Source organism: Portunus trituberculatus, chromosome 50 (assembly GCF_017591435.1).
Source record: "Portunus trituberculatus isolate SZX2019 chromosome 50, ASM1759143v1, whole genome shotgun sequence".
Lineage (NCBI taxonomy): Eukaryota > Metazoa > Arthropoda > Malacostraca > Decapoda > Portunidae > Portunus > Portunus trituberculatus.
The window spans coordinates 8,751,323-8,776,218 of record NC_059304.1 but is presented as its reverse complement, the minus strand read 5'-3'; the positions used below and the strand labels follow the sequence as shown (position 1 = coordinate 8,776,218).

General features: G+C 41.6%; 2 protein-coding genes across 7 annotated transcripts; one reads left to right on the top strand and one right to left on the bottom strand.

Moving 5' to 3' along the window:
- The first annotated feature begins 370 nt into the window (after nt 1-370).
- Nucleotides 371-12,832, top strand: LOC123499480 (molt-inhibiting hormone-like). 4 transcript variants are annotated; one of them, XM_045247496.1, is made up of 7 exons: nt 433-960; nt 1,160-1,443; nt 2,382-2,498; nt 7,226-8,637; nt 8,951-9,276; nt 12,010-12,151; nt 12,412-12,832. In XM_045247496.1, exons 1-3 carry the CDS (start codon nt 835-837, stop codon nt 2,479-2,481), a joined length of 510 nt encoding a protein of 169 aa, XP_045103431.1. In that variant the 5' UTR covers nt 433-834; the 3' UTR covers nt 2,482-2,498; nt 7,226-8,637; nt 8,951-9,276; nt 12,010-12,151; nt 12,412-12,832. The 4 variants fall into 4 exon arrangements, with proteins under 4 accessions (XP_045103433.1, XP_045103431.1, XP_045103430.1 ...); XM_045247495.1 differs by lacking the exon at nt 8,951-9,276 and having other exon boundaries at nt 465-966; nt 7,226-7,322; XM_045247494.1 differs by lacking the exon at nt 8,951-9,276 and having other exon boundaries at nt 465-966.
- On the bottom strand, nt 6,638-24,834 carry LOC123499476. 3 transcript variants are annotated; one of them, XM_045247485.1, is made up of 10 exons: nt 24,324-24,566; nt 18,785-18,922; nt 16,156-18,304; nt 14,990-15,612; nt 14,569-14,794; nt 14,026-14,172; nt 13,365-13,492; nt 12,972-13,097; nt 11,581-12,142; nt 6,638-8,628 (listed from the first exon to the last, which is right to left on the bottom strand). In XM_045247485.1, the coding sequence occupies exons 1-9, from the start codon at nt 24,387-24,389 to the stop codon at nt 11,606-11,608; spliced, it is 4,140 nt and encodes a 1,379-aa protein (XP_045103420.1). In that variant the 5' UTR covers nt 24,390-24,566; the 3' UTR covers nt 6,638-8,628; nt 11,581-11,605. The 3 variants fall into 3 exon arrangements, with proteins under 3 accessions (XP_045103420.1, XP_045103421.1, XP_045103422.1); XM_045247486.1 differs by lacking the exons at nt 6,638-8,628; nt 24,324-24,566 and adding an exon at nt 24,716-24,834 and having other exon boundaries at nt 10,936-12,142; XM_045247487.1 differs by lacking the exon at nt 6,638-8,628 and having other exon boundaries at nt 12,006-12,142; nt 12,952-13,097; nt 24,324-24,569.
- Between the last annotated feature and the right edge of the window lie 62 nt (nt 24,835-24,896).

The window sequence follows — 24,896 nt, the reverse complement described above, 5'->3', positions numbered from 1 at the left end:
TATATAATGGAATAGAAATGAGACTTAAGAAATGGAAGATAAAAAAAAAAGTATTACGGTGTGGTGGGATTGAAAGACATGGCTCGTTATTACCAGACTGACAGACAGATCGTGCGTGCAGTGTTGGAAGATGACTAAGGTTTTGTTTCGGGAATTTCTTTTATTGTTTATTTATTTCTTGTTTCACATTGTTGCGATACAATTCTGGTATTTATTTATCGTAATGTTTTAAGGAAGGACAGAGAGAGAGAGAGAGAGAGAGAGAGAGAGAGAGAGAGAGAGAGAGAGAGAGAGAGATGGTATTTATTTATCGTAATGTTTTAAGGAAGAGAGAGAGAGAGAGAGAGAGAGAGAGAGAGAGAGAGAGAGAGAGAGAGAGAGAGAGAGAGAGAGAGAGAGAGAGAGAGAGAGAGAGAGAGAGAGAGAGAGAGACGGAAATGCACTTGTACAAGAAGATGGATGATTTTGTCACAGACACATTAGATTTAATATAATGCATGACATTTGACGTGAAACAGCCAGTTTAATTTAAGCTTATAAAACGTCAATTTTTTTCCTTGTCATTATAAGCATATACGGCATCCTTCCTTCCTCACCGGTATGTGACCCACACATGTCTCCGGGTGGTGGCGATGGTAGGAAAGGAGGCGGGACTGTATGGTGGTAAGAAGGAAGATAAGGATACGATCTTATAATCAAACAGTGGCGGAAGGAAAGCTATGGCAGTTTTGGGTTTTTCATCCCCTTTACTTGTTTCTGGCTTTCCTGGTAGGCAGTGATGCAAAGAGGCGCGGTGGAATGACGTGTGCTCGTGTGGATATATAGCGGCGTGCGATGCAACTTGCTCAGTCAGTCTCGAGACACGCTACGGAGAATAACGTGGAGGAGAGATTATTTTTACACCTCGCGCACACTTCTTGCACCGCTCCTTCAGTCTCGCTCATAAACATGTTCGACAAAGTACGAGTAAGTTTTCGAAAAGTGAAAGAATAAAATCAAGATTGCAAAAATATTGTACTGCGATTGACTCTTGATGATAATTGGTGGAAATTATTATTTTTCAGTATAATTTATTTCAGTGTCGGCGGCGGCGGTGGTGGTGGTGGTGGTGGTGGTGTATGTTGGTTTGGAGATGTAAACAGTTTACTTTTCTCAACAGATCACAACACTGGCAGTGGTAATGGTGGTGGTGATGGTGATTGCTCTGAACATTGACATTGTTGCAACTAGTCCAGTAAAGCCTCCACACAGCCTTGCCTCAGTCCAAGCCTCTACCCTTCTTGGTAACGTCGGGCAGCAGCACAGACAGCCCAGGAGCGTTACCAACCTGGTAGATCCCAGCTGCAAGGGTCGCTACGACAGGGACGCCTGGAACGAGCTGTGCCACGTATGCGAGGACTGCGACAACCTGCGCAGGGAATTCGAATTCCAGGCCAAGTGCAGGTACGCACACACACACACACACACACACACACACACACGGTAGCTCAGTGGTTAGAGCGCTGGCTTCACAAGCCAGAGGACCGGGGGTTCGATTTTCCGGCCGGGTGGAGATATTTGGGTGTCTCTCCTTTCACGTGTAGCCCCTGTTCACCTAGCAGTGAGTAGGTACGGGATGTAAATCAAGGAGTTGTGACCTTGTTGTCCCGGTGTGTGGTGTGTGCCTGGTCTCAGACCTATCCGAAGATCGGAAATAATGAGCTTTTAGCTCGTTCCGTAGGGTAACGTCTGGCTGTCTCGTCAGAGACCGCAGCAGATCAAACAGTGAAACACACACACACTCACACACACACACACACACACCGCGTAGTGTAGTGGTTAGCACGCTCGACTCACAATCGAGAGGGCCGGGTTCGAGTCCCGGTAAGCGGCGAGGCAAATGGGCACGCCTCTTAAAGTGTAGCCCCTGTTCACCTAGCAGTAAATAGGTACGGGATGTAACTCGAGGTGTTGTAGCCTCGCTTTCTTGGTGTGTGTTGTGTGTTGATGTGGTCTCAGTCCTACCCGAAGATCGGTCTTTGAGCTCTGAGCTCGTTCCGTAATGGGGAAGACTGGCTGGGTGACCAGTAGGCGACCGAGGTGAATTACACACACACACACACACACACACACACAGAGAGAGAGAGAGAGAGAGAGAGAGTATTTAACTTGAACAATATTAATGGTGATGATGACGATGATGATAATAATAATAATAATAATAATAATAATAATCATAATGATAATGACGATAATAATAATAATAATAGCAATAATGATGATAATACAACAACAAAATCAAGCTTCATTGATAACAGGATTGTCAGTTATTGTGGTTTGGTCTTGTCCTTTTTGGCTGCCCTACACTACAGTAGTTGACGTTCAGTGCTTGCTTTCCACAGGGATGGTTGCTTTGCCTCCGAAGTTTTCGTCGACTGCCTCTATGATTTGGGCAAGGATGTGGATCTCTACCTGGAGATGGCCTCGTCTCTGCGCGGCTAGTGAAGCTATCGAGCGAGGTTAGCACTCGCCTTGCTCGTTGTGGAGGGAAACAAGTGTGACGGGTATTTGGCATTGCCTCGGGTGGACGATGAGATCCTCTGTTGGCATGTAGAGTGCAAGTGTCCCTACTCAGTGTATGGGTGAAACTTGATCTTATGTGTGACGTATCTCGGCACAATTATTTATTAAGAAGACTGAAATGAGTTGGCATAATGTGGGTACCCGGATGTCAGTCATGGCTGTTTTCAGTGGATCCCATCTCTGGTGCAGCTCTCAGTCATTATCTTATTTAGAGAAGCTTCCATAGCTTTCTGGCAGAACATCAAGGCATCACGTTGCCGACACATTAATTCCTCACCAAAGAAGTCTTGAAACCAATAGAAATTGAGTGACGTGAAGATAGATAGTCTTGCCACATATCGATCAGGCCGCTCCTTCCTGACTATAATGTAATAAGATGGTCATTGTATTTCGTGATATTGCTCTGGCAGCTATTCATAAAGTTTGATTATATATATATATATATATATATATATATATATATATATATATATATATATATATACACATTTTTTCACGAATATAAGAATCTGTGATACACCCAAGATATCCATTAATTATTGAAGCAGATGATTTGTACTCTCATTCCTATTTCAATACTGAAATATATTATGGATTTACCTAGAGAGTTCATATACTGTTCGATATCATACATATTTATTACGTTCACCATCTTCTTTCAATAGCTCCCTCTCATCAGCTTTGTAACGAAAATCTCAAACACTTTAAAACGACCGGTGTCACTTCAGTAATAAAAGGTTGTAACTATCCTTGCATTAAAGAAATTGGTTGTAAACACCGCATGGGCTCAGTCCCTCTACCGCCACCACTCTAATAATGTTTCTAATGATGGAGGTCTCATAAAAGACCTGTAGGTATTCATGTCTGTGTAGCTAGGCGGATATATGACTAAATTGTTCATTTTGGGTTAAAAGCATGACATTTGGCAGAAAGTTAGGCTAGGCCTATATGATGATTTTCAGATATGGGGCCATCATGAACTCTGCCCAGGAGGCGAATGGCAGCCATTTTCCAATATGGCCGCCAGTAAAATGTACATAACCTAATTCAGGGTAATTTTGTCAGCATAACGTGTTTAAAAGTGGATTAAATGCTTTCAGATTAATAAGATATTTATTATGACGTTCTGAGGGTAACTACATATTTGACCTATGATGACCTATGATGACCTTGGTTGACCTTAAAATGACAATTTTTGCGAAAATAGGGGAAATACCCCTTTTTTACCCAAAACATCATATTTTTTCGGATTTTTGTCCTCGGTAAGTTTTATTACCATAGTATCGCTCGGTCGAGTCAATCTCCGACCGTCATCAGGCGGTTGCTGACCCTGAGAAAGGCCTAATAATATGTTGAATATGGACAACCTACTTCAAAAATACGTAAACAAAGCTGAACCGTTACGCGAACTTGAGCCCTATATGTAGGTAATACATAGTGGTACACAATACACTCGTACAATACACTCAATACACAAAGAGTGGGGTACAAAATGTCATTACTACACAAACTATACACTGACGGTCCAGTACCGTACACACCGAGCCTCAGCCGATAGCCCCAGTGAGTGTCACTGTTAGTTTTCACAGTCACCTCCACACTGGCAGAGAGCAGTACACCTCAAGGCCGCCTTGTTGCACTTGCAGTGACCTCTGCAACCTTTTCTGCAGCCACAGCACAGCAGCTCTCGAGAGGAGATGCTGGCCTCAGGAAGGGTAGTCCACAGTGGCTTCCAGTCTGGTGGCTCTGTCCAACCCCAGTCTCCTGGAGATGGAAGGGCAGGAGCGGCAGTAAAGGCTTGCCCCCAGATGTGGCCAGCCTGGTAGACTGCCCTCTTGGCATGCTGCACCAGTGCAGCTCTCGTTGGCGGCAGCGATTCCATTGGCATGCCCGCTTGGTGAAGAGATGCTGGCGCACTTCGTCAATGCTGTCCAGGTCACTGGTGCGGTCATACAGGAAGACTGTGAAGTGCTCCAGCATGGTCATAGCTTCATCATCTATCTCTCCAGGAGCATCGCACAGGAGACCAAACGTGGCTGTTACATCATCAAAGGCATTCCAGGTCTGCCATGCTAGCTTCTTCCCTCTTCTGGTGAAGGATGAGACGACATCACACCCTGTGTAAGCATGGAACATAGGTAGAGCAGTGGCTCTTTCAGGACCAATGCGAGATGCTATTTCGTCGGCAGGTATGTATTTGAAGTTCTGGCCAGTCCCAAAAGCAATCCACAGGTGCTTTAAGTGTAGCCTTGGCACTGCAGCGACTGACAGGACCACCACATCGGTATCAACTGTACGCAGGACAATCTTCTGGCATCCTTGTCGGACAGCATCAGCAGTGTGCAGCAGCATTCTTGTGTCGGCTTCTTCCTGAGTACAGGGGCTCAGTGCTGCAGTGATGCTTTCATCTGGTGGATTGCAAAGAACACCATCACCTAGGGTGGCAACAAGCTGCTTTCCATCTGGTCGGTGCTGCATTTTCATTGTGCATCTAGCCAGGAATGTGAACAGTTCCTGCTTGTTTGCATCAAGTCTCAGAAACTGCTGCCAGTTGCCAGGTAAGTTGTTGTTCCCTTGAACCCGGCGTCTGATCCCCTTTCCGCGGCGCTTTCTGGTTTCAGACTTCAAGCTGTTCTCAAGGTACTGGTCCCACACTATATCCACCCTGTCTGCTCGCTCCAGCTGCTTTTCAATGTAAGGCAAGAAGACTTTGTCTGCATAGTCATTGAATGTTGTGCAAACAACTGGCTTCAGCATGTTCACAAGCGCAGCACCATCGAGGATGATCGCATCAGAATCGGGAGCATCAATGCTACACTCAACACTGCTAGTGAGGCAGTCAAGAAGATCTGACTTCTTGCCCTGGCGTAACTTGCCATCCTGAGACAGAGACGGTGGGCACCTCTGATTTTCGTGTCTGAAGAATTCATTTAGATCACCGTCTCGTGATTGACACGCAATGTACAGTCGCGAAAATAGTGAGCAGTCACTCTTAAGAGACTGTAACTTGGACGTGGACTGGGACTTGCCTCTTGCTGGAGGTTGTCCGAACAGTTGGAGTTTGTTCTTCGTGATCCTGTCACTGAGAGGCTTGCTGCCATTCACGAGGCGCTCTTCAACAAAGGACTGATACTGCTGTACTCCAAGTTCTTCAGCCTGACGAACGGACTTGGCAGCTTCTTCATCCATGATGTCATGGGTGTCAAGACATATCAACTCCTGGCTCTCCTCGATGAATGGATTCCCCATGTCAGTTATGACCTCAACCAGGGAACACACCTGTGTGACAAACGTCTTCTGAATGCTTGCAGTCTGTTCAAGGTGCCTCATCTCTTTGCTCTGCTTGCTCTCCATAGCCTCCACTGAAGACTCAAATTCAGCAATCATCCTTGCCATCCTCGAAAAACCGTAGGGAGGGGGCATATAATATTCTACTGGCGGCCATATTGGAAAATGGCTGCCATTCGCTTCCTGGGCAGAATTCATGATGGCCCCATATCTGAAAATCTTCATAAGGGTCTAGACTAACTTTGTGCCAAATGCCATGCTTTTAACCCAAAGTGAACAATTCGGCCATTTTTTGTCATATATCCGCCTAGCTAATAGGAGCTGCACCTTCCCAAACCATCCCACTAGGTAAGCTGGGATGCTGTGCCCCTTAGGATCTTTACTCTATCCTAAATGTCTTTTAGCAGGGGGAGCTGCACCCCCCGAACATCATGCTGTACTAGTAGTGAAGTGTTGGCGTCAGGTGGCCAGTAACAGGCCAGGATTAAAAGCTAGCTTTTGATGAGATGGAAGTAATCCTCATGTTAGATATGTCCAAAGATTTAATTAAGTACCAAAAAAGAAATGGGCAGATCATGGAAGTTTTAAAGAATGCAGTTTTGTTAATAAAAGAATATCTGCTATGGGGTATTAAGCATTGCATATTTTTGCACCTTTACAATAAGGGTGTCTGGTGTACTGCTTTTTATGAACTTAGTTTTGAATGGTAAGAGGCATTTTATGGTAACTCACTTTTAAGTGTATATTCTTAATTATCTTTAAAAGTATGAAAGGAAAAGAAGTAAACGAGTACTGTGAACTTTACTGTCATAACCGTGAACTAACAAAAGTGTGGTAGGCTTTTAAATGAAAATGTACTGGCAAAAGTGTTTTGTGGTAATTTTTATAAATATACATATATACAAATTTGAAGATCTCTTATTTACAAATAAGATTGAATTTCTTTCTTTCTGGTGAAAAAGTTTTAACAGTTTAAGGTCACTACTTGCACTTAACAGTTGCTGATTTTATGTACAATTGACTCAGATTCTCATAAACACATCTTTGACCAGCTGTACCATCTAATGAGATGCAACCCATGAAATTTTTTCATAGCACCTACACAAGGTTGTAACCAACTGGATCTGTCACATTGAAAGCCTCATCTGGCCACTTGAGGCAACATTAACTACAACTCTAGATAGACTGAAGCAAGTTAGAGTTCATGACTGTTCCTGGAGGTTGAGAATTGTTAGGATGTAGTTAGTGGTCTTTTTCCACACTGCATATAAATATTGACTGTCTAAAACTGTGATATTATTGAGTGGCTGGAAGCATGCATAAATAGCACAATGCTCGGCACACACACAGTATTTGATTCCCATTTCTTTTTCAGGTTGCCATGAACACCACAATATTAGATGACTAAAGGAATGTTACACAAGTCCTCTCATTTCTATATCTCTGCCATGGTATCCCATCTCTGATAGAAGGTGAGTGGTAATTGAGCTGCTTCTTGAGATGAGAATGTCAGGAAATGTTGGTGTTGAAAGTATGAAAGTGAATTGTGAAGTTATAACCAGGAAGGAAGGAATTGGGGAGGCAATTGGAAAATTCTAGGAAGAAGTGGCTGGTGTAGGTGAGGTGTTTGGTGTGAGAGAAGGATACATGACACTGGAGAAGAACAATACAGATGAACTGAATAAGACAAACAGTAGGGAGGAGCTGAAGAAATGTCAAAAGACAAAAGAATGGGAAGGCGGCAGGGTCAGATAGGATACTGTATGAGGTTTAAAAATGGTGGCGAGGTTGTGATTGATAAAATGACTGAAGTATTTAACCAGGGAGGAGCTGGAGAAATGTGTCAAAAGACAAAAGAATGGGAAGGCGGCAGGGTCAGATAGGATACTGTATGATGTTTAAAAATGGTGGCGAGGTTGTGATTGACAAAATGACTGAAGTATTTATTTAACCAGGTACAAAAGGAGAGATTGCCAAGATTGTGGAACGAATTTAGGGTGACATACATGCAGGAGGATACAAGTAGAATGGTGTGCGTAGGTATAGTGGAAGGACAGCTAATGAGAGATGAGTGAAAGGATGAGTGAGGCTGTGAAGAAGTTTCCATAAAAAATGTGTGCAAGAAAGGCTGTATAGAAGGAAACTAGTAAAAGTAGGTATAGTGGAAGGGTAGCTAGTGAAAGTTGATCAGATTTAATTAAACCAAGACCAAGGCATACTTTGAAATCAATCGTAACTTTTCCCTCAGTCCTGGTTTTGAGTGGAATTGAACCCAGCTTCTTCCAAGATTTCTGTGTTGTAGTTCAGAAAAACTTGTTGGGTTTGAGTCTGGTCACTTGTTGTGTCTGGTAAAAGATGCTGTTGGGGATAAGTCTCCATTTGATGTTGTGCTCCAGTCAAATAACCATCCTGTCTGCCCAATCTAGTGTCTAATGAAGGCTCGGTCTGACTCTGCTGGAACATAGAAGTGCCAGCCTGCTGCAGGTTGCTCAAACTGGGACTTGGCTGTCCCACTACCACTGTTTCTTTAGGATGGGTGCTGATTGCTGGTAAGGGACGACCAGGCGCACTTTGTTGGGTGAATGTGTGGGTTGCCATGTGACGTGTCAGATATACTTCTTGCACATAAACCTTGCTACACACAGGACACTGATGCACAGCTTGGCTTTGGTGTGGATGCTGTTGGTGCTGGCGAGTCTGGTGTGCTGTCAGCTGTTGGTGATTAGCAAATTCCTGGGAACACACACCACACTTGACTGCATTTTGTCGCTCATGACTCTGCAAAGGGTAATTTGAAAGTGTTTATTTCACAATTGTGTGTAATTGAAAGCTCAAACACTAAAATCATGTAGGTCACCCATCACTAATCTAGTAAGATCTTTCCCCTCCTCTCTTGGCCTCATTTCACAATACTTGATTGAGTTCTCACCCTTAATTTCACATAGTACTTATTTCTCTCATTCATATTATGTCTACCTTCTCTAATGTAAGAGTTAAGAGTCAAGTAGTATTTTCAGTCATTAATCCCATCCTATGGTAAACTCAGGAACTGTTTTTTTTTTTTTAGCTAAATAGTGATTTTAATCTCTTATTCACCCAGGTTTGTGATCCTTTACTCCCTACCTGGTGCTGCCCTAACTGATGGCTGCTACACTAACAAGACTGAAGGTCTGCATGCCAAAGAATATTTGTCAACTGAAACATAACGTAACCTGACATTTCAATGTGCATATGTGTCAGACTCTGTGGTCTTGCTGTGATGCAAGTAATGAGCTTCTTTACTGTTTAAGAGTTCTGAGGACTCCATCCTTTAAGTCAATATCAAATGACTAAAGGAATGATGCTATAGTGATCAGACTTTCAAGGATGTTACACAAGTCCTCTCATTCCTATATCTCTGCCATGGTATCCCATCTCTGATAGAAGGTGAGCTGCTTCTTGAGATGAGAATGTCAGGAAATGTTGGTGTTGAAAGTATGAAAGTGAATTGTGAAGTTATAACCAGGAAGGAAGGAATTGGGGAGGCAATTGGACAGTTCTAGGAAGAAGTGGGTGGTGTAGGTGAGGTGTTTGGTGTGAGAGAAGGATGCATGACACTGGAGAACAACATTTACAGATGAACTGAATAGGTAGGAAGGAGCTAGGGAGGAGCTGGAGAAATGTCAAAAGACAAAAGAATGGGAAGGTGGCAGGGTCAGATAGGATACTGTATGAGGTTTAAAAATGGTGGTGAGGTTGTGATTGACAAAGTGACTGAAGTATTTAACCAGGGAGGAGCTGGAGAAATGTATCAAAAGACAAAAGAATGGGAAGGCGGCAGGGTCAGATAGGATACTGTATGATGTTTAAAAATGGTGGCGAGGTTGTGATTGACAAAATGACTGAAGTATTTATTTAACCAGGTACAAGAGGAGATTGCCAAGATTGTGGAACGAATTTAGGGTGACATACATGCAGGAGGATACAAGTAGAATGAGTTGAACTAGAGGGTGATTGCATTGGCAAATACAGTAGGTAAAGTGTTCTGTGTTGAATGATTGCCTGTGTAAATGGATTGAGCGAGTTGGAGTGTTTGGTGAAGAACGGAATGGTTTCTGTGTGGACAGGAGAGCTGAGGATATGTTTGTGGTGAATGAACAGATTTAGAAGAAAAGGAAGGACAGTAGTAAACTATACTTAGGTTTTTTGGATATAAAGAAAGTATATAACAAAGTGGATAGATAAATGTTAGACAAAGTCATAGGAAAGATTACGTTGAGTGAAAAGATAATCAACATGGTGCATGGCATGTATGTTGATGCAAGAGCTAAATACAGACTAGGAGATATATAAATGGACTGGGTGAAGAGTGAGAGATGGGCAACGATTTATAGTCAACTCTTTTCAGCTTGTACATGGAGGAGTCAGCGGCCAGATTGAGAAGAGTGAATGCAGGAAAAAGTATGGGGAATGATAAGATATGTGTGCTGATTTATGCAGATGATGTGGTGGTCATGAGTAATTAGTATATGAGTTGCAGAGTTTTGTTGGTTGTTGTGGATGGGTATGGAAGAGACCTTTGGAGTGAGGTAATGATAGTGTGAATAGGTCAGAGGATGAAAGTAAAGCAGTATGGAGAATTGGAGAGTTGAAACAGGTACAAGAATATAAGTACCTGTGAATATGGGTGAGTTTGAATTGGTGTGTAAAAGCAAATAGAGGAAGAGGTGTGTGTATGAGAATGACAGAGGAGTGGATTTTTTTTTTTTTTTTTTTTTTTCTTGTGGCCTATAGTGCCTGTAGGTATACTTGAAGAGTATATGGGAAGCACTGTTCAGCCTCTGCCCATTAGTGACACAGGCAATTTTATTTATAGTGGTACCCATATTAGGGCTCATATCACCAGGCAATTTTATTTATAGTGGTACCCATATTAGGGCTCATATCACCACCCAAGTGCATCTTTGTAACCATCTAGAGCTTGGGTATCATGGTGACATGTAGGTAACTTTAAACCACTGGACAAATGGCATAGCTTCAAAGCGGTATTTGGTGGGATTTGAACCTACACATGGACGTGAGGAAATGGAAGAGTTAGATAGAGAGATGAAGTGAGGGGTACTGAATATATGGAAGAGTGAGATGGAATGAAAGAGTTTTCAGGAATGGTACAAGGAAAAGGAGGCTCTGATGTATGAGAGGTGGTATGATGGCAACCTGGGTGGTGATCTCTTCTGAGCTAGGGCAAAGTGTATGAACTACAAATTGTCTGAGTCATGCAGAAAAGTGTGCCAGATGTGTGACTTGGGAGAGGATGAGACAGTGGGGCATGTGGTATTTGAGAGGTATGAGGGAGACAGGAGGGAGATGATGCAAGTGATTCTGACTAAATTAGGGCATAATAGGAATGAAAGAGTGGAGAAAACAGGAAGGGAATGGATGGTGTTGCATCTGGGACTTTGTAGAGAGAGGAGTGAAAGGATGATTGAGGATGTGAAGTTAAAAAAAAAAAAAAAAAAAAAAAAGTGGTGTGCTCGAAAGACTGTATAGAAGGAAACTAGTAAAAGTACGTAGATATAGTGGAAGGACAGCTAATGAGAGATGAGTGAAAGGATGATTGAGGCTGTGAAGAAATTTCCAGAAAAAATGTGGTGTGTAAGAAAGGCTGTATAGAAGGAAATTAGTAAAAGTAGGTATAGTGGAAGGGTAGCTAGTGAAAGTTGATCAGATTTAACCAAGACCATGGCATACTTTGAAATCAATCGTAACTTTTCCCTCAGTCCTGGTTTTGAGTGGAACTGAACCCAGCTTCTTCCAAGATTTCTGTGTTGTAGTTCAGAAAAACTTGTTGGGTTTGAGTCTGGTCACTTGTTGTGTCTGGTAAAAGATGCTGTTGGGGATGAGTCTCCATTTGATGTTGTGCTCCAGTCAAATAACCATCCTGTCTGCCCAATCTAGTATCTAATGAAGGCTCGGTCTGACTCTGCTGGAACATAGAAGTGCCAGCCTGCTGCAGGTTGCTTAAACTGGGACTTGGCTGTCCCACTACCACTGTTTCTTTAGGATGGGTGCTGGTTGCTGGTAAGGGACGACCAGGCGCACTTTGTTGGGTGAATGTTGTGTGGGTTGCCATGTGACGTGTCAGATATACTTCTTGCACATAAACCTTGCTACACACAGGACACTGATGCACAGCTTGGCTTCGGTGTGGATGCTGTTGGTGCTGGCGAGTCTGGTGTGCTGTCAGCTGTTGGTGATTAGCAAATTCCTGGGAACACACACCACACTTGACTGCATTTTGTCGCTCATGACTCTGCAAAGGGTAATTTGAAAGTGTTTATTTCACAATTGTGTGTAATTGAAAGCTCAAACACTAAAATCATGTAGGTGTCACCCATCACTAATCCAGTAAGATCTTTCCCGTCCTCTCTTGGCCTCATTTCACAATACTTGATTGAGTTCTCACCCTTATTTCACATAGTACTTATTTCTCTCAATAGGAATATGTCTACCATCCTCTGGTAAACTCAGGAACTGTTTTTTTTTTAGCTAAATAGTGATTTTAATCTCTTATTCACCCAGGTTTGTGATCGTTTACTCCCTACCTGGTGCTGCCCTAACTGATGGCTGCTACACTAACAAGACTGAAGATCTGCATGCCAAAGAATATTTGTCAACTGAGAGTTCTGAGGACTCCAAGTCATTAATTAATTTTTTTTTTATATATATAATTTTTCTTGGAAAAAACTGTGTGGTCATTCTCTGGAGATTCTTTGAGGTTATAATTTTAAAAAAATTTGGGGGTGGATGGGGAAGGATTTGCATATGGTTCTTTTAAGTAAACTGAATTTAATTTTCCTGGAAGAAAAATCTGATCATTCTCCAGAGACTCTGAGGTGTATATATATATATATTTTTTTTTTGTTTTTTGTTTTGGTGGATGGGGGGGGAAGGAATTTTGTATGGTTTGATTTTCAAATAAATTCCATTCTATTCAAAATAATTTGCAAAAACTGTATGGTCATCCCCTGGAGACTGAGATAACCTTTTCTCTACCCTCTTCAAATTATTACAAGAAACTATCTTGTTCTCTGCAGACTTCTAGGTATAGATAATAATCACCTATAAATCAACTGTCTTACTGCTATATGCCTCTTAAGTAGACTAGGTGTTGCAAATTTCTTGTTGCAGATAGAGCATGTGGGGAGCATTTGGGAATTCTTAGATGCTGAGTTTTCATGCAGTCGTCGGTGTCGTCCCAAGGAATCCTGTGGAAGAGTTGAAATTGTTGAATTCTATTTTTGAGGTTTTTGCTTAGCAATGGTATCAAATGTAGATCTAAAGGAGCCATATTAGCAGAAGCCCTTAATCCTCACCCCCACACAATATCTACATGAAGCCACCCCCCCCACACACAATATCCACATGAAGCCATCCCCCACACAATATCCACATGAAGCCTTCCCCCACACAATATCCACATGAAGCCATCCCCCAAACTGTAAGTGTCCAAAAGAAGTGTATAAGGGCATTACCTGTGATGTAAACTGGCGGCCACAAAATGAGCACACCAACTCCCCAGTGTGTGCTTTCATATGTGCACGCAGTTTGTACTTTGTAACATATGAACGGCCACATACACTACACACCCATGGCCGACTTCCTGCAACACAAAAAAGTTTGTTACTTTATTTAAAAAAAAATAGTCTCTTTTGCTCAATAACTCATGTTTGAAGTCATTCATAACAAGGCTATTGTCATTCTTGCATCTCACCTGACTAAATGCTGGCAAACTTGCTGCTGAGAAGCTCAAATGCCATGTCACATTCACATCACATACAAATATTCCTTTTCCTAGACATTCCTTTCATTTACTAATTCTTTGAAACTGTTCATCCATCTCATTTATATAGGCTTACCTCATATCTCAAGAAATCTTCTTTATTGATCATGTCCCTTTCTTTCTGCTTGCTAAACTACCTTCACCAATCAACTGCTCAATTCATTCACAAAACCAATTTACAGAATTTTTACATTCATTTCCTCTGCTGTATTACTCCATGTTACTAAAAAAAATCCTTCATGTTTCAGACAACATTCTCTTTGCACTTGTCTCGATCAATGTATACATACCAAAAAACTTTAATAAATGGAAACTTTCTGATTAACAAATTTTATGGTGGTATTAAATGTTACCTGTATGCTGGGCTTTGTGAGTATCACGGGTAAATTTCAGAGCAAAGGTCTGGCCACAAATATCACATGTAAAAGGCTTGTTGGTGGCATGAGTTGCCAGGTGGGCCTGCAGGGAGCTTTTCAATCCAAAGCCTCGCTGACATACATCTGCAAAAATCATACCATTCTCAGCAAGCAGTATATAACTCCTGACTGACAGGCAATGGAAAGAGAGCGTAACAGCTCTCTTTCCAGCACCTGAACCTAGTATAAAGACGTCTAGTTGCTGTAATTCTTGTCACCTGATTGTATAATTACAGGATTGAATTGGCTTATCTATGAGGGACAGATATAAGCTGAAATTTGATCTGGCAACACCATGAACTGAATGATACACTGCTAATTAATGATTAATAAGATACACTAAATATGTTGACTCCAAGGAAACTATGGCCACAAACAACCATGTGTTTGATAAACCTAATATAAATGTGAAAATCATAACCCAATTGTAACCCAGCCTATACTTCAAACAACTTTGTTTCTTAGTAAAAATATTCTTACAGCAAGAGAACTGTTGTTGGTGGGCAGGTGTGTGGCAAGAGAGGCGATGGTTGTGCAGGTAGGATGGCCTACTGAAGGTCTTACTGCAGCTGGTACAGCCCCAAGGCCTCTCCCCAGTGTGGGTGCGGTGGTGCTGTTTCAGCTTAAGCAGCCTGTTGAATACCTTGCCACACACCATACACTCCAGGCCTTTACTGCCACCCCCTCGCCGCACTTCTGTCGGCATCTGGAACCATTCCTCTCTTTACTCAAAACTGTTACTTTATTGTGGTGGGCCTTGAGAACACCAATCATCATCATCATTTACAGAAAACAAAGATATAACAACTAGAAAATGAACTCCTGAAAGATAAGTCAACACTAAACATAATATGTAGTTCTAGCATTACTTAATCTTCTGAAGCACAATGAAAATATTTACTTGCTGCAATTGGTTCACAACAGTGCAGGTGAGGGGAGCACCAGACTGAGATGCTGTCAAGCCCTGGTTCTGACCCCTCTGGAGGTCAGTCAAACCTTGGGCTGCCTGAAGATCAGCAGGGTCCCGAGTGCTGTGGAGGGAGGCATCAGGGGGCTCTGGGCATGGAGGCACCAAGGGTATTTGTGTGGGCTCGGAAGGTTCCACATACACCAATGCAGTGGCAGTAGGCGCAACAGTCACCACCACAGCAGATGCACCACCTCCATTATTACCACTCACATCAACACCAACACCAACACCATCATTACTACTGCCACCACTGCCATCAACACCACCACCACCACTGCTACCAGCACCACCACCACTACCACCTCCTCCTGCTCCTCCACCAGGGTCCTCTCCACTGGTCATCTCATCTGAGGAGGACTCAGAGCTGGACACATTGTCATCCTGGGGACCTAGCTGGGCATGCTCTTCAAGGTGCTGGGGAAGGACCACCTGAGAAGTCATCTGCAGTGCATGGTCCTTGCTAGAGCCCATACGGTCCTCCAGGGTGGCAGCTGAAGCCAAGCGAGCAGCAGCAGATGCCTCAGCTTCTCTGGCAGCTTGAGCTGCTCTCTCCACTGTAAAGTAATGGTGTTGGGTGAAACACATTTATGACACCTGCAATGTTCTTCAATATTCCTTTTCAGAAGCATCTTGGCTGTCCAAATAAACAATTTCTGGTTTTCATTGGTAAAGGTTTACATACACACCCATCCACATAAACCAAAATTGCTGGCCTTGTGCTATTATAAGACCACACACCACAAGTACAGATGGAAAGATAGGATTGCTAGCTTTCTACTCCCACTGAGTTGAAAGATCACAGCTCCTTGACTTACACCTCAGCTTACATGAGAGATGACCTGACCCCTCTCTGGTATACTGCACCTAATAATAAGAACTGAAAATAATAAATAAATAAATATATATGGGATTACATGCTTTATGTTTCAGAGGGGTGGTCAGAATTGTTATTTGGCTGTTCAAGGAAGAGATCAGTTTCTCTCAGACTACTGGCTCTTCTTGAGCACAAACCTAATCTATAAAGTTCAAGGGAAAAAGCATCAAGATGATTATAATGATGTCAAAACTGAATATCAAAACAATGAGAAAGAACTCACCTCTCTGCTTGAAGTTAATTCTGTCATCATCATCACTGGAAGATGAAGAGGATGAGGAAGATGATGATGAGGTGGAAGAACTGGATGTAACAGAGCTAGAATCATCATCACTTTCTTCCTCTTCATCATCGTCGTCATCTTCATCGTCCTCTTCCTCCTCCTCTTCATCATAATGTGTGTGGATGGGAGGTGGAACATGAGGAAAGGTGGACTGAGTGGGGGGATTCTGGAGGCCAAAGACATCAGAACTTTTGCACTTCTCCTTTGGTGGAAAGCTGAAGCTGTGAGGGAGAAGGACTGGCTGATTACTGCAACTGTTACTGTTGTTGCTGTTAGTCACTTGTGAATTTTGGGTTGTGTTACAGGTTTCAACAGTGTTGCTTTCCCTCCATCCATCTTCCTGAGTGTTTTTAAAGCTGCCTATTGTGGTGTCTTCCCTCCAACTATCTTGAGTGTTTCTGTAGCTGTCTAAAGTGGTGCCTTCCCTCCAGCTATCCTGTGTGTTCTTGTTGTTGTTCATGGTGGTGTCTTCCTTCCATTTGTCTTCCTGTGTGTTTTTGTAGCTGTCTATGTTGTTGTCTTCCCTCAAGCCTTCTTTGGAGTTGTCAAGGGTGGGGTCTTTCCTCCAGCTACTTTCTGTGGTGTTCTTGCAGCTGTCTAATATATTTTCTTCTCTAAAGTTTCTCTCAATACAATCCTTTTTACTGGTATTGTCTCTTACTTCCTCTTTACTTTCTTTTCCAACGTTAGAATCCTTACAACTGTCTTGAGTGGTATTATCATTTTCCTTTACTTGCATGGCATCCTTTAAGATACTTTCTTGAAAGTCTTCTTTTTTCCAGCAATCTTCTCTGAAACCTTTACTAACATTTTCTGCAGTGTCTTCCTTTCTCTCCTCATCTCTGGTGTCATCTTCTTCATGGATAATCAAAGTACAGCTGCTGTCCCCATCTAAACTTTCCTCACTCACTACAGCAGCTGCCACATCTTCCCCTGGCACATCATTTACTGTGGGTGGACTAGAAACACTACAAGTTTCCAAAGTACTTTTATCATTATAGTCTTCACTACCTTTGATATTTTTATACACATTCTTACTATTTCTGTACATTTGTCCATCAGTTTCCTTTTCCTTCTCTCCTTCTCTCTTTTTTTCATTATTTTCAGTCTCAGACTCCTCTCCTCCCTTATCTGTGTTGGCTTGATAGTTGCTTAAGATGGCTTCATTAGCTGCCTCTCCTTTATTTGCTTGTTCCTCTACTTCACTTCCTTTGCATTCCTTCATATCTATTTCCATGCCAAGAATACAGTTTTGGTTATTCCAGGTGTTTTGTCCAACTTCTTTTCCTTCTTCATCTTCATTACAACTCATTTCTTCTGACTCCTGCACCTTTTCCTCATCATCATCTTCTTCATCTTCGGAGCAAAGGTCCATTTGTTCTGTTTCTTCCTTTTCTTCATCTTCCTCTTCCTCCTCTTTTATTTGTTGTTGTTGTTCTTCCTCTTCCTCCTCCCCTTCCCCTTCCTCTTCTTCATTTTCCACTTTTCCCTGAGATTCCTCTTTTGAGGGTTGTCCTTCCTCCATTTCTTGCTGTCTACAGTGGGTCTTGCAGGCTCCTCGTCGCCACTGTCCTGGATCATTCTCATCCTTCTTGGAGAAGCATGAGTGAACTTGGCACCCTGGCCATGCTTCCGTCTCACCCTTGCTATCTTGCTGCATTGGCTCCATGCTGGAAGGATCCTCAATCTGAGCTAATGGTGATGCTGCACAACATTCAGCCTCCTCAGAGTAGCACTGAGGGTCCTCGTCCCCACCACTGACAGCTGCACCTTCTTCAGGGGACACAACTTCACCTGGAGTGGTATCCTGATACTCTTCCTCCTCTTGTGCACAATCACCAGAGTATACCTGGTGGTGCTGCTGCTGCTCCTGATTCTGGTCTGCAGATGGGGAAGATGTGGAGGTAGTGGTGGTGCCTGCTGAGGAGGTGGAAGCAAGAAGGACATAACACTCCCCCCTCACCCACCGCACCACTGTTCCTGAGGTGTAGCGGTGAATATCAGTGTGCTGAGACTCTGGCAGGTGGGAAGTGTCCCAACCACAACCACAACCTTCACCCAAAACTTCATGTCCCAACTCAGCAAGTTTCTGGAATGGGATAAAACATTTTTTGAAAGACACATAATGAAAATTAGAGATACCACCACCTACCAGAAGGCAAATGCCCTGCAATGACATGATGATTACATTAACGAATAAAAGCCAGACCTCACTTAGTCAGTCCATTACAGCTTAACTAACAATACCAACAGCTTGTGTAAGCTGCACAATGATTGAGTCCCTGGAGCTCCCACAAGGATGTAGAAGAAATACAACTTTGGGAACACTTACTCTTATACCTGAATGTCTTTTATGATTTAATGGAGTGAGTAATAGACAAACAGCATTTTGGCTTTGGATGGTGGCAGGCTTCAGCAGCAACACATTCAATGGAGAAGGGAATAATCGAGCAAAGTAGAGTATGATATAAGTAGTACTACTTGAATATAGTTTGTTACTGATATATTAAAACCTACATACATTTAGGATAAAAAATCAATCAATTAATCGATATCCATAGCACAGTACCCTGGCGAGGAGGAGCAACAAGGAGTGGAGGCCAAACAGAAGATTGCCATGGAAGTTGTCATCCTCTTGTAGATTGAGTGCCACATTCTGAAGCACCAACTCCAGCCCCCAGGAGTCCAGCACACCATCTGCTGCAGCCTGTGGACATCAGTGACATCATCAACTCACTGCACAATGATCTGCATAAAAAAAAATAATAATAATAATAAAAAAATAAATAAATAAATTTAAAAAAAAAAAAAAATAATAAAAAAATAAATAAATAAATAAAAAATGGTACTGATTATGCAAACCGTAAAGAAAAATGACTTTTTCCCTTTCTTTTTAGTTATGTAAGAATTATGCACGTTGTGTAAGGATTTTTCTTTTATTGCATACTTGGCTTGCAGCTGGCAAAACTTGGCTGGGAAGGGAGCCCCAATCACCTTTTCATTTTGAGTAAGAATTTTTGTGGGGCCACCAATGATGGGTTTCCATGGTCAGTTCAGTTAAAAGTTTTCTTTTGTATTAGAGACAAGTCAAGTGTTGTGATATAGACTCATTCTCATTTGCTAATATGGCTACTCAGTGGACAGAGGTGGAGCGAACAGTGTAAGCTTTCAGCAGGAAAACATCACTATGTGAGATATTTAGCAACAGCAATGTTCAATATGTGACATATAGCCATAAAGAAGAGGTTCCACATGTTTATTAATGAAGCCACAAAGCTGTTTGCATCTCCTTCAACCTGAAAATCTTTTTAACTCACTGGTAAGAAATTATGGTGCAATTTTTGGGGGGTTTCGTTAGGTTAGGTTTATGTTTGGATAGGTTAATGTCCTAGTGGGGGCTGGTGCATGGCTAGGATAAGTTAGATTAGAAAAATCTGAATAGTAAATGAAATTCATGTAGACTTTTCAAATCCATATTTCAATGATTTCCAGTCCTCTACCCAAAACCCCCAAGTACATATTTACAAGAGGTCCTTCCTTTGCCAAAAAATAGCTGTTTGTCTCCTTAGACTTCTCAGGAAATGCAAACTGATCTATTTTGGTACCCCTGACCAACTAAAGCATAACTAGCTGGTAAATTTAGTCTTTCACCATACTTTCACTTCAAGATAAAACCACTTTTTCTGGTAGTTTTTGACCTAATATTTTGAATCAATCTACTTTATATCTGTTACCAGCTAATGTAACCTAGTGCAGATGACATGCACTGCTGATATGTCTTCCTCAGAACAAATTAACTTTATCTAACCAAATTAAACTGATCTAACCAAAGCAAACTAGCCTCACTTGACTAGCAATGCTAAGAAATTAATATGAAGTCTTTATCTTATTTGTCTTTATAAAATCTGGTGATACAATGGAAACAATCAAGGTGACACCTGGTCTGTTCAAGTATCTTCCATAGAATGATTCAAATTCAGTTGCTTTCCTCCATAAACCATTCTGACTGGCTAGATTTATTATGTATTATTTCAATTTCATGCATGTGCAAATAATGTGACAATATGCACACATGAACGAACACACCTAACAGCTTTCCTCAGTGTCCGCCATTCCATCACATATGTGGGTGTTGCAGCACATTAGGTTTTTTCCCCACAAAATGGTATATCTTTAGAAATTGTTGTCAACATTACAAACAATTTGCAATGGGCATGTAAGGGTTTAAAGTACTCAGAATGAGAAGCTCTATATGATGAAAAGGGCAAGAAAAGCCACAGTAATTAACGAGAAAGACTGTAAAAATACCAACAAATTTAATCTAAGCTAACCTAATCAAAGTTAGTTTAACCCAACTTAAACCTAATCTAATTATGTTTTTGGTTGATTTTCAAAAGCATCAATATGAGTCAATAATAGCCAAGTGCATCAAAAAATCTTCAGACATGAAATACAGTGAGCATACTACCACAACATGCAGTTGTGTCATATGCTACCGACAAGGACTGATAGAAAACATTAACCAACCTCTAGTTCCCCACATGCCCCCAAGCTTGTTTGGGATATGGGCAGTGGAAGACGGTGGGGGAATGTGGATGCATTGTAAAAAATTATCAGGCAGAGTCAGTAATCATGAATGAACTGAGTTGGTAATGGACCACGTTGGATGCACAGCAAACAAGCTGTAACCTCCTATTGTGTACCATGTACTGACCTTACCTTTATAACCATGGTTTCTCACCTTGATGAGGGTCTTCTCCCTTATCAGTCACAGTTGTATCTTCCAACCACAATGTACACAAATACAAGAAAAACATCTGGTGGGTGGCTAATTGCAGATGCAACAAAACTGATACAAAAAGGAACAACTAGCAGAACTCATAAGGGCATACAGTAGACCAAGAAGATTTTCAATATGACATTTGAAAGCATGAACAGTAGTTGATGAAACAGCCTTCTCGGGAAGAGAGTTCCAAAAAGTGATGACACAAAAAGAGAAGAAGCAAGCTCAGACATCCGTTGAATAGTGTGGCTGGAAAATTTTTCTACTATGACCTCTAGTTCTATCATAATCTGATTTTCAAATAGACAGCTCGTGGGGACACAAACCATTTATGACTTTCCATACCATTATCAGATCAGTATGAAGAAGCCGACCCTTAATAAAAAATAAGTTAAACCTGAACAGTCTCTCAGATTAAGATAAATCAGCAAAACCATCAATTTTCTTAATCCACTTTCTCTGATCCAATTCAAGTAAATGCAAATGACCAGTATAAACTGTGTTCCACAACACACTATCAAGATCAATAATAGGACAAATATGAGCAATAACATAAAGTTGCCCTTAGAATAACATTGGCGACACCCTAATGTGCAGATGAAATTTCAGTGAATCGTCCATCAGGACACCAAGATCCCTGACTGAAGTCTTATTTGGAATTGGAATGAAGTAGTCAGTAACAAGGATGGAATTAAATCTAAAAAAATGGATATGTGCACATTTGCTGACTGAAAGTGAGAGACCCCATGACTGGCTCCTGTGATACAGTAATGATATACCACTCTGAAGTGTTAGATTGGCTCCAATGCAATTTGAATTATTTACAATAAGAGCTAGATACAACTTTAAAACATGAGCAAAAAGAAAGTCCCTAACCCACTCCAACAATGAGTTACCAGTAACAAGTAGAGATAATTTAGTTAATAAAAGTTTGCAGTTACCATAGTAAAAATATAGTACATAAACATAATTTCCAAGGTCCATTAGGACACTAACATAGTCATACGCAAGTAATAACTGATCAGATACAGACAAACCCCACATGAAAACCAAAATTAGAAGGCTGACAATAAGTTGTTAATAATAAAAATTTATAAAGTCTGAAAACAGTAAGTCTTTCTAGGGTTTTGGAGCAAACAGAAGTCATACTGATAGGTCTGGAGTTGCAGGCAATAGAGTGAACAACACCCTTAAAGAGTGGCATAATATTTGCCAAAAGATAAGGAACAAAGGATAAGACAAGACAATAGCACACTTACGGAATGAAATATTAGTAAGACCATCAGGCCCACATCCGGGTGACTCTTTTAACATAATCAAAGCTTTTACAATCTCTGGTACAGTAATTTCACCGAACACAAACTGTGTAGCAGAGACGTGGTGAGGCTATGAATGAGGTAGTTCTTCAGTAGCATACACAAAAGGAAAAGTGCTCAGCTAAATGATTGGCCATAGCTCTGTTATCATCCCACCATAAACCCACCACAAACAATGGGCCCACAGAAGGACGATTGACTTTCTTATGACAAATGTAACCATAGAAGCATTTCATGTCATCGCTTGCAGCAAGGTTACTCTAGTATTGGGAAAGGGCAACATTACTTTTAAATTTGGTATTTAAATCTCTAAAAGAAAACCAACTCTTCAAGACTACAGGAAAATTCTGATCAAATTGTCTCCTTAGCTGTTTTATACTGCTTCCAAGCTACACTCCTCCTGGCCTGTAATCTAGCTAACAAATTCTGTGTCAAAGGGGATTTAGTGGGACAATCAGTATTTACAGGAAGAGCAATCTTGAAGACATTAATAAAAAAAAGATTGATTTGGAGTAACACTGATTCACATCACAACCCAAAAATTCAATGTCCTAATTAATACAAGACAAGTAATCACTAATTGGCTTAAAACCACATCTGAACCAGTCCAAATTATTAGCTGAGTTAATAGCAGAGTATAAAATAGAGTAAAAAGAACATTTAATAAAATGCCCACATGACCACAGCCAAGGAAGGATTCAATACAACACACACCAGGAACTCGGTTATCACCTAAGGTAAAAACCATGTCTAACACATTCCCAGATTGAGGAAATGTGGGAAAAAGACAAACTGACTTAGATAAAGAAAATCAAACATATAAAGGAACAACCTGCTAAGGGCAGAGGTGGCACCTGGTACCAACCCATACCAATCTATAAACAACAAGTCAAAATCGCCCGATAAAACCACTTCTTTACCAATACAAAGAGAGCTAATGAAAGATAATAACTTGACATTCTCACATCAATATAACCAGGTGGTCTTTGAATAATTAAAACATGAATCTAGAGCTCAGATAGATGGACTCCCAATGTATTTGGGTAGCCCATGAAAGCTTGATCCACTCTTATTTCATTCCTTAAATATATACCCACACCATGTTTGCAATACCAGATCGTGAATAATTTCTAATAAAAACATTAAACCAGGGATATTGACAAATGAAGTATTGACGGCACTGTCCCCGAGAAACCGTCCCGCGCGCTTGCCTCGATTCCCGGCTCCCCCTTCCCAGCTCCTCCACCCAGTTGATTTGACTTCCCATAAAATGAGAAATAATATATGGTACATAATTTTGTTTTTGCACAGGGGTTCCTTGAGACATGTCATGTATTTTAAGGGTTGCACAAGGGTAAAAAGGTTGAAAAAGGGTAAAAAGGTTGAGAAATGCTGCCTTATTCATTACCATACACTCTCTCTCTCCTTATTCGTTTTCATATTTTCTATCTCTCCTTATTCGTTTTCAGATTCTCTCTCTCGACTTATTCGTTTTCATATTCTCTCTCTCTCTCTAACCAATAGCGTGGCTTCAAATATGTGACGTCAAATCATCTGGGTGGAGGAGCTGCGAAGTGGGAGCCGGGAATCGAGGCGAGTGCGCGGGACGGTTTCTCGGGGACAGTGCCGTATTGACTATTCCAGTAAGCAATACACACAAAACCAAAAGGATTTTCAAACAAAAATCCCAAACATAATCAGCCTTATTGACAAAGCAATTCAAATTAAGACAAGACCACAGTACATGTCAAACAAATTACGGCCCCAAGAATTTACCAACCTGTCTGAAGGCTTGCGACCGTCCCTCACTGACCCGTCCGTTATCAGGTTGGAAAGGGGTAAAGGATAATTCTGCATAGCAAAGGAAATGACCGACGTCAGACCAGCAGGGAAAGAACAAGATAATGTTGAGTTTAAACTCGTAGCAACTACAACAGCATTAGCAGCCCTGCCCTCACCCATATGTTGTGCCGTATGGTGTACTCACTGCCTGCCTATTTGTTACTCACCAGCCTCATCACCTCTTGGAAATGCTCAGACACTTCGACGAGAGTATGTAGGACGCTACCAGCCATGGCCAGAGCAGCTGCAGTCTTTTCAGGCCTGCTGCCCCCACAACATTGGCGCCGCTACCGCCACCACATCAGCTGATTGACTGACATCTAAAGTCTAAACAGTTTCTCATTTTCACTTCGCTCAAGATTTACATTCGGCGCCTCACTGAAAAACAATGATCATATTTCCCGATATGGCGCGGGCAAATTTATGTAAAGGCCGTGGACAAAGAGCTAAAGCAGAAGGTGATCACACTTTCAAGGATAAAACAGACTTAGATACCTTCGTACACTTCCAGTTCAATAATTAGATATGAAAAAAACCTACCATCATATTACCAACTTACCATCAAATGATAACGGGAGAATCGGAGAGTCATGCAGTCGCACTGTAATCCTGATTAATAAGGTAGCAGGCACCAGGCGTCAGTTGGTAGTAACAAATGTTGGGATCTACCAGGGACCAAAAAATAAAGCAGTGCAGCTCATCATGATTAAAGTCTACTCTGTTTTTCTTACACAGATATA